Source organism: Bidens hawaiensis, unplaced genomic scaffold (assembly GCF_021521415.1).
Source record: "Bidens hawaiensis isolate Kalapana, Puna unplaced genomic scaffold, B.hawaiensis_p1.1 tig00032115_1, whole genome shotgun sequence".
Lineage (NCBI taxonomy): Eukaryota > Viridiplantae > Streptophyta > Magnoliopsida > Asterales > Asteraceae > Bidens > Bidens hawaiensis.
The window spans coordinates 133,888-144,445 of record NW_027495452.1 but is presented as its reverse complement, the minus strand read 5'-3'; the positions used below and the strand labels follow the sequence as shown (position 1 = coordinate 144,445).

General features: G+C 33.8%; 1 protein-coding gene across 1 annotated transcript; it reads left to right on the top strand.

The window, feature by feature from the left end:
- The first annotated feature begins 9,367 nt into the window (after positions 1 to 9,367).
- On the top strand, positions 9,368 to 10,292 carry LOC143583067 (LOB domain-containing protein 37-like). The gene is made up of 2 exons (XM_077065484.1): positions 9,368 to 9,628; positions 9,792 to 10,292. The coding sequence occupies exons 1-2, from the start codon at positions 9,445 to 9,447 to the stop codon at positions 10,166 to 10,168; spliced, it is 561 nt and encodes a 186-aa protein (XP_076921599.1). The 5' UTR covers positions 9,368 to 9,444; the 3' UTR covers positions 10,169 to 10,292.
- Positions 10,293 to 10,558: the final 266 nt, after the last annotated feature.

The window sequence follows — 10,558 nt, the reverse complement described above, 5'->3', positions numbered from 1 at the left end:
ATTATTATTATTATTATTATTATTATTATTATTATTATTATTATTATTATTATTATTTACTTTTGTGTGTAGGTCACTTCTAAATCTAACGACTTAGTTTTATTTTCCTTTTTAATGATAGAGAAATCTTCTAATATGATGAAATTAAATAAAATTAGATAGTACGAAATATAAATGGAAATCTATATAGATATTTTTTAGCAAACGACCTATAACCAATACCCGCAGGTAAACCCGATGTGCATTGTGTAATCATGTACCTAACATGCATGCCACTTTATTTTACAATGTGCATGGGGCTGAGATGACCGACATGTGTTCTAAATATATCTCCCGTTGTCTGCTCTTTAAGTTAGATGTGCACAAAACAATTTTTCTTCAAAACCAGTTCGGGTTGGTCTAGTTTGGTCATAACCTATTTGAGGAGACATTGTTTCGGGTCACAAAACCGGATTTGGTGGACCATGTTTGAACCTAGTACAATATGTTTGGGTCGGTTCAAACCTGTTTTATTGGTAACATTGGGTCAGTTTACGAACCGGTTTGAAAATCCAAACCACTTTTAACACCTCTACTTCATGGTGGTCAATCACTTTGTGTTTCCGGATCAAGTCCGGCCCAAGGGCCCAAAAATCTGGGGCCCAATTAAGAAAACTGAAGTTTGTTATACAAAAGGTTATATAAAACTCAAACGGAAGTTAAACATTATTGTCAATTAGCTCATATGGTTCTGTTTTGTTTGTCTATTTTTTGATTCAGGGATTCAAGTTCGATTCTTAGCTTTTCCTTTTCCTTCCATCTACCAACTTTTTTTTTTGTTTCCTGGGCTACATGATGCACAAAACCAATTTTTTTTTGTTGGTCACATAGTTGAATTCTTTCTTTATATTAAAAGTTTATTAATTTTTTATGTATAATTTTTATAACCAGAAAACTGTTTAAACCCCAACTAAAACTTGAAAAATAAAAGCCCTTTTAGTCTCGACTAGTTTAAAGAATAAAATATATTTGTCATTTAACCCAAATATACTAGTTAAGGGTAGGGGTGCAAACGAGCCGAGCCCGAGCGTGACTAGGCTCGAGCTCGGCTCGTTTAACTTACACAGAGCTTGAGCTCTGCTCGTTTCGAGCTCTATTTTCAAAGCTCGAGCTCGGCTCGTGAATGGATTTTGAAGCTCGAGCTCGGCTCATTTAACTTACACAGAGCTCGAGCTCGAGCTCGGCTCGTTTCAAGCTCTATTTTCAAAGCTCGAGCTCGGCTCGTTTACTATTTATCATTTATGTTTTTATATAATTATAATTATTTTATTTTTTTTTCTATTATAATTTTATGTATAAAAGAATATATATTATTTAGTAATTTTTCTTTAATTTTTCTTAAAATTATATATATTAATTAATAATTATTAAATTTATATTTAAAAAAAAAGATATAAATGGCAGGCTAGTTTAGGCTCGCGAGCCGGCTCGAGCTCGATAAGTAAAGCTCGGGCTCGGGCTCGTTTATTAAACGAGCTTATTTTTAGGCTCGAGCTCGGGCTCGGGCTCGATAAAGCTCGGCTCGATCGAGCTTTTTAACGAGCCGATCTCGAATAGCTCGCGAGCAGCTCGGTTCATTTGCACCCCTAGTTAAGGGTCATTTTCTTGTTTTTATTTAAAAATAATTTATATTTAGGGGCCTATTTTTTATACTCGCACAAGGTCTGCGCAAGAGAGCTCTGAATTCTCGGATACGGCCCAGTAGCACCTCTGGACTTATGTATTAATCATGTTGGTCACTCCGACCATAGCACCTCTGGACCATGTAAGTCTGGTCATGTATTAAAGCTCTGGTTAATTGTTTAAGACGGTACCTACATTATCAATTGACTTTGTTAAAATATTATCTTTGTTTTCTTTTTTTTTGAACGGCCAACTAAGTAACGCCGAGTACCCCGTACGCGGCCCCCATTGGCTAAAGGTAGCCCGAGCCGGCCACTAATCCGGACGGACGGAGCCCCTAGCGGTCCACCTGTTGAGGGATTCACCGGATAAAACCCGACCCCCACGCCCGCCAAACGGCACGACAGCGAGGAGCCGGTAAAACCGGGTGAGATCAGGACTCGAACCCTGGCAAGTCAGGGTCATCCCTCATATCTCCCATATAAGTTGGTGGTGGTGAGGTTTGATCCCCCTACCTCTCAACTTATCTGGTTAATTGTTTAAGACGGTACCTACGTTATCAATTGACTTTGTTAAAATATTATCTTTGTTTTCTTAATAAATAGACAGAATTACAAATTTTGTCCTTTAAAATAAGACGAATTACGGTTCGTGTCCTTTTCTAAGTTTCCTTGCAGGCGGTGTACTTTAAACTTTTTTTTTCTACACGTTATGTCCTTTACGCTAACTGGGTTAGAAAAACTCAGTTAAATGCCCTCACGTGAGGCGCATGTGAGGGCATTTTTGTCTTTTCACCTGTACCTGCAAACACCATCATCAATCACCGGAATCAATCACCAACCAATTCTCCATCACAGGAATTAGGGTTTTTTGATTTGTCACCGGAATCAAACCCGGAAAAAAAGCCCCAAATTCAGAATCAGAACCATCAGTTTGCGAAAAAGTTAGAAAAAGAAGTAAAGGTAGCCACAATAGCAGCAGATGATGATGATGTTGACAAGAGGAGGCACAAATTCAGCAAGCAGAATTCCTTCAAACCAGATTTGAAGGTTTATAATGATGATGAACCGATAGCGTGTTTGACGCCTAAAGCTCGGTTTAATCCGATCCCTGAATCAGATGAAAACTGCGATGATGAAGACTCGGTTAGTGAGTTCCAAGGGTTTCATATTGACGGATGCAGTAATAACAATAACGGTTACAGCAGCAACAGTCCGGTAGATGTTGATGCTAGAGGTAACGGACCGAACGGTGACGTGGAGGTTAGATTATTGCCGGAGGCAGCTGTGATCTCGACCGGAAGAGGTTACGAGACGTACGCAATTGCTCTGAGAGCAAAAGCTCCGTCCGGGAGAACAACAACAACAACAACAACAACACGAGGCAGAGCTCCAATGGATCTGGTAACCGTAATCGATGTGAGTGGAAAAATGACAATCGAAAAGCTGAAGATGATGAAACGTACAATGAGAATCATCATTTCATCGCTTACATCCTCCGATCGGTTATCAATAGTCGCATTCTCTTCATATTCCAAAAGATTACTACATCTAAAACGTATGACAGCCTCCGGTCAACGAGCGGCTCGTCGTATAGTAGACGCCATGGGATTCTCAAAGTTTCTTCTAACGCAACTTGAAATTTGGGGCTTTTTTTCCGGGTTTGATTCCGGTGACAAATCAAAAAACCCTAATTCCTGTGATGGAGAATTGGTTGGTGATTGATTCCGGTGATTGATGATGGTGTTTGCAGGTACAGGTGAAAAGACAAAAATGCCCTCACATGCGCCTCACGTGAGGGCATTTAACTGAGTTTTTCTAACCCAGTTAGCGTAAAGGACATAACGTGTAGAAAAAAAAAGTTTAAAGTACACCGCCTGCAAGGAAACTTAGAAAAGGACACGAACCGTAATTCGTCTTATTTTAAAGGACAAAATTTGTAATTCTGTCTAATAAATATATAAAGAAAATATTTCCTATTTTCAAACAAATAAAACATATATCTTAAATTGTTAAATACCCAAAAGACAAACAAAAGGCCTTAGAATTATCGTTGTTCAATACATCAAGCGTCTGTCATGGCATATCCCAAGTTTTCAATTCGCTGCATCTTATGCCAAATAAAATAAAATTCTTAACAAATATATTTTTTTTTAATGGTTATGAACTTATGGTTTATTTATTCAACAACAATCTCACTTATTTGAGTGTTGTTTAATAATATATTTTTTATAAGAAAAAACAAAACAATGTACGTACAGAACCTTTGTTGACAGATGCGACCATTTTTGTTTACTTCATCGAAAAGACGATAATCCCAACTTTAGTAACTTCACATATTCGAAGTTTAAACAATAAACTTTTCTTTATATTATTATCTGAATCTTGCATAGCAAACACTTTTTAATACATTTTATTAAAATGGATGTCAGATGGGCTAGACTAAAACCGAAAACCGTGTTAGTGTTAAGGCATGAAAAATGTCAGACGCATGAATCTAAACATGAAAATTGTGGTAGTGATAAGGCATAGATAGGGTCACACGAATGAATCTAAACATGACTGTAATTCGTGTGTGACACGAACAAAATTGGTTTAATCAATGCCATTACCATATTATTACTCAAAAGAACAAATAATGGTAAAAGACCCAATGATTTATAAAATGATTATATGTTTGACGCTCATGTCGAATTGCATCTTTTTAACTTTTAACTTTTGACATAAAATATCCAACTAGTGTAAGTTATTGCACGAAAATATATATAGTGGTAGAAATGTATAAAAATGAAATGGCCCCATGTAAACCATGGCCCAGACCCAAACCCGCTTTGGCTAAACTCATATTTGTGAATTGCTTATTAAGTTTGTGTTTTATTGAAACTATAGAATTTCAATTTTACTAATCACATATGAATACTTTTGGCTTTACTAAAATGTAAGAAACTCAAATTTGTAAATAAAATTTGTAGACATCGTCAAATTTGAATGTAAACAGATTGTATAGGCCAAATATGTTAATGGACGACTATGCATTTAGCATTTTGTTCAATTTTTTATATAAGCATTTTCCCAAATCTCGTTACTCCATAGATTTCGTAGAGCACACAAGAAAATTAGTTTTCTTTCTTTTTTTTTTTTGAACGACACAAGAAAAATTATTGAGGGACCAAATGTTTAATTCCTAAATTTCTTCTACCCTTCTTTGATTAACTATAGAAATTTACTTTTATTTCTTATCACACCTTTTATATAAAAGGATAAAATTTACATTACCACTTTTCTGTCTTAGAAAAATACTATTTCTTTGTAACTTTTTAGAACAAGTAACACGCTCTTTAAATATAGTCCTGATTTTACACTAATTGTCTACTATAGGACTCAACCCAAAACCATACGAAGAGGGGCACCACCGCACCAATTTATATGTTACACACTACAACCTCACTAGGATTGCATTATTTGTAAATTGAGGTTTCTCATGCATTTGTCTTGAATTCACGGGTATAGGTCTTATCAGACACAAATATTTCTTAAAAACAGGTTATAAAATTTCATTAAATTGAAAAATAATCTCACCAAATATTTGATATAAAAATCCAATAAAGTAAGGATATACTAAAATTAATATATGATTTATTTAAAGAAAGATATATATTATTTATAATAAAAAAATCAATTTTTTAGTAAAATAATAAACAGGTCTTGGGTCTCACCAAACCCATATAGCTTTTAAACCGGGTTATAATATCTCATTTATTTGTGAAATAATTTATCATCAAACCATAAGTATATTATAAAACTTTCATACAAACTAAAATTTAAAAAAATATATAAATATTAGAAACAAATAATATAAACCAATCTTCGTAATATGAGGGATAAAAACTAGTTACTAATATATATACATCTTCCTATTCAAAAAAATCCCATTTCTTTTAATATGGAAAAAATGTGAAAAATATTATAAGGGGTTAATCATAAAAACAGGCATCCATGCCGTTAGTTTGTTAATTTATGAAGTGTGTTTATGAAGTTTCACGAAAATTTATATTTTACGCCGTAAGCAATTAGTTAGAGTGAATGATTCTTAACAATATAGTTTGGATGACTGTGAACAATACAACGAACTCAACATTTATATAACTATAATATAATTATAGTGTTTTTGACGAACCATGATAATTGTATGTCGCCACACATATAATTTAAATGGAAGCCGGAATCAAATTATATGATTGGTTGCAATCGAAGACTCACGTATTTTAGCGAAACTTTTTGCACCCAACTCACGATCGCCTTCATCCTTTTACATGTTCTTCCCGTACACATGAACAGTACTAGTTATTCAGTTTGTGAGGTCTTAATATTTCACATGTTTATAATTGACAATCATTTCATGATTTTACGTTGTTTATAATTTATAAAGTTATGCCAGTCTTTCTTAGTTTAATTTCGTAACAAACAAGATGATAATGTAATTGAGATTTCAATAAAACTAAGATGTTAGTACTTTTAAAAGATAAGCATATCTTTTGTGGTAAAGATCGATTTGCCACGTATTCATAAGTTAAGACTTTTAACTTCGATGAAACTTTCTTGCCCCTATCGACATGCTGGTTTTACAAAATACATACATATAAAACAAACATTTTACCATAGCTTAAATTGTAATAATCTTGTTGGAAAAACCAATCAATTACAAAACAAGAAATTTAACTTTACCTTCTCACACAAAGAAATCCATAATACCAAATTTGGCTTTTAATGGGGAAATGTTATAAGTAGACAAACAAAATAAAAACAAATAAAATATATTAATTTATATTTAATAAGATTCGGTATTATATGTGCATCACTTACGTTTGTTTTTATTTATCGTCGATCGATGTATCCAATTATTGGTCATTCACATTGCATAAAAATATAAGAATGCAGAGTTAAAATAAAGAGAATATAAAAAGATTGGATAGTTTATTTAAAAACAAAAGGGAAAGTGAGTGGATTAGGAATTTTTTATAAGATGAAAGTGAAATGATGAGTCATGGCAAGCAAGGAAGGTTGAAAAGGTGGAATCTTGTCTAGAAAATAACATATCTTTACATGTCTTTCAATGGACATTTTTAACCATCTTTTTATTGTTGTAGAGTACTATTTTTCATACTTCAATGGAATAATTTTTTAAAGATAGGTACACAAATATTTTTGTACATAATTAGATGAGAATAACTCAAGCTAATAAGTCATTGCCTAAGACCAACCTATATGCTCTCGGTGTTGCGTTTTAGGATTCGATGTAGTGATGTGCTTTGAGTCAGTGCGTGATGAAGGGGATGCAGTGGTGTAGCCTCTCCCTTTAATATATTTTAAAATATTTAAATTAGTGAATGACGGGTATTTTAATGGTTAAAAGATGGAAGATGATGATATGGTTATGAAGTTTTTAGTTATTGAAAAATTAAGATTACAACAACCCATAAGCTAATGATACGAGAACACATTCCTCACCACCTTGGTAAAAAAGTAACACTTCTTATATCAACTTAATTAATCAGGCGATACTGTGCCACTGATATAACTTGAAATATGTAAACAAGTATTTGATAAACTAGCATATTCGGTTTAACATGTTTAAACTATTTAGTTAAACATGTGGAGGTCAAGTTAACACATTTAGTTGGTCTAACTAAACATTTTAACCCATTTTAAATCATAATACAAAAGTATAGATTTATATAGCCAACCAACTCGTTTACTTGATTACAATTTGTTAATCAGTTTGTAATTTTATCACAACCCAACAATTCATTTATGATTTGAGATTTTGAGTACATACCAACAATCCGTTCACAGCTCTTACTATTTAAGTTGTTTGCATAAATAGGTTACATAAGTCATTTTCAATTTTTAAGTATGCCTTAATTATGGTTAATGTTTTTGACACAAATAAGTATATGTCATGCTTGGTTAATAAATTAACCCATAACTCACACGATTTGTACGTTTATAATAATATAAAGCAAATCAATAACCTATAACTATATTGTAAATATGAGTTTTTATCATCTACTCGAACTTTTATGTTAAGTTAAACGTGGTAATTTGCTGTAGACATGTTTCTAGTAGCGATGTTTACAAAATAAAAGGCGATACGCACATAGACTTACTAACTTGCACCACCACAAGTCAACAATAATAATGTTTTTTTGTTGATAATATAATCTAAGCATACCAAGCGTGTCTTCAGTAAATGAATTCCTTAAAATGATCTTTTGCATAAATGTTAACACATAACGAAAAATGTCTTGATGTTCACGGTATGGACTTTTAGTGTATTTTTAGTCTTGTTAAATAAAATAGAACGGTTTCAACTCTTGTGTTACGAACTTCAATTCATGTAGATATGCGGGTAGTGAACAACTATGTAACGAAGTCTGTATTGTTCAAGTAATCATGTAAAGAGGTCAAGAGTTTAGGTAGTAAACAAGTAATTTCTAATAACTTTTTTTTAAGCCGCTCGACCTCTGTAAGAGACGCTTGTAAGGTTTTTTTCGAATCGTCACCAGACTACAAGCGTAAAGTAAATAAAATGAGGCGTGTGAAAGTAAATTATGTAAAAGTGTGAGGTCCAGGAGGATACTAAAGGGTAAGTAAAGGGGGGTGTGAATGAAAGTATGGAGAGAGACCAAAGGACGTAGAAAACGATGTCCAAAAACAAGGGGGCGGCAAAGCATCCAATAACATTAACGGAATCGAACTCCCACACCAATACCACCCATGCTTGTGGAGACACGCAGCCGCTCCACCCCAATACCTTTGGAACACCATCACACACACACACACACACACACACACACACACACTACCTCACAACTTTACTTAACCATGGTTACTTTACTTTACCCTACTTACTCCTTAACTCAACCAAACCCACAACCAATTATTGTATTTTTATAACTTTATTCTTTTTACATCTATTTCTTAATTGCTTAAATTTATAAAATTCGAAATTAAAAGGCTATATAGTCATGTTTGATTGGCCAAGCTGATGTTTCTAATAGGCCTTAATATAACTTATCTAACTTATAATAGATTAATAGGAAGCGAAAAATAATGAAATAAGTTTTAATTATTTAAATTATGACTTGTCTCGTTCTGACAACGTAAATGACATTCTTAACTTACATTTTCATTGTTAAGGCAGTCTCTCTCTAATAGTAAATAAATATTTATTCTTTTAACTTTCATTTATATCATTTCAAAATACTTTATGAAATTTTGATTGGTATAAAATAAGTAAATTGTCCATGAACAGTAGACACATTTATGTTATCATTAAAGCGAGATTTCCCTAACGAAAGTGTTAGTTAGGACTTTTTTTTCGTAAAGATAACTTTTATAAAACAACCGGCAAGGCACCGGGCCAACACCCTCCACAAGCCGGAGGACAACCACGAATCCACTAAAAGCACAGCTACATTAGCCATATTTTTTTTATTATAATACATAATTTGTTAAATTATCATTTTTTCTAAATAATATAAAATGCTTTTTTACCCACATAATATTTTGTGTTTAATGCTAAAAACCATACTAGATTATTTAACTTTTATACGAATTTGTTTCCACCAACAAACGACCCAATCATTCCCAAACTCCCTAGTCTATATATCCCCCCATTTCCCTTCCTAATTCTCCTGAACATACTTCTTCCCACTTTCCATCAATAACCCATCTTGTCCAAAAACATCACAACAATCTTAAACTTGTTATATGATCCACCATGAGTTGCAATGGCTGCCGAGTTCTTCGCAAAGGCTGCAACGATAATTGCATTCTTCGACATAGCCTCCAGGGAATCTGCACCCCTCAAGCTCAAGCCAACGCCACCGTATTCGTCGCTAAATTCTTCGGCCGTGCCGGTCTCATGTCCTTCCTCTCCTCCGTCCCCGACTCCCAACGACCAGGTAATTAATTAATTTAATTAAACCCTGGTCGTTTTTTATGAGAGAGAATATATTAGTTAGAGTTTACTGTAGTAATAATATTAAATAATAATATTATTATTACTGCAGTAAAAAAATATTGTTTTGATTATGAATCCTTTTACCTTATACTTTTTTTATTCAGCTTTATTTCAGTCTTTATTATTTGAAGCATGTGGCCGTACGGTCAACCCGGTCAACGGAGCAGTAGGACTGCTCTGGACCGGGAACTGGCACGTGTGCCAGTCCGCGGTCGAGACAGTCCTACGTGGGGGAAGTATAAGTGCGATGCCGGAGTTGTTTCCTGTCGGATCCACCACGCATGGGACGACGGAGAATGATGATTCGTCTGAAGCGGTTAATTGTAACTTTGATGGGTCGAAACTGAGGCCAGAAGATCTGAACCTTGGGCTGACGTCATCTGATAGTGATCGGAGAGCTGTGACGCCGTCGGATGCGTCGGAGACAACCACGGAGGAATCTTCTTGTAGTGAAACCAAGCTTTTGAGACTCTTTTTGTGAAGGATGAAAGATTACCACTTAATTGCTAATTAATTATTCTTCACCATAAGTTTTATTTTCTTTCTTGTTTTCTTTTTATTTTCGGCTAAGAAATCGATCCATATGTGAGATGTTGCATGAAAAATGTTTTCAAAAAATATATAATCTAACCATTAAAGTTATATTTGGTTTTTGTTAGTGTGTTTACGGTACGATTTGTCTAATTTTTGTGATTTTATGAGAATTTTAGGTTAAACTGCTAACTACGTTTTGTTGATGGTTTTGAGCTGATTTGTTAAACGATTAGTTTCAAGTTTTAAACTAGCTAGATAGAACTTTTACGTAGATAAACCGTCAAAATCAGAACGAGAACTCAACCGTTTAGATTTCATTATCAAACATGTTAGGGTT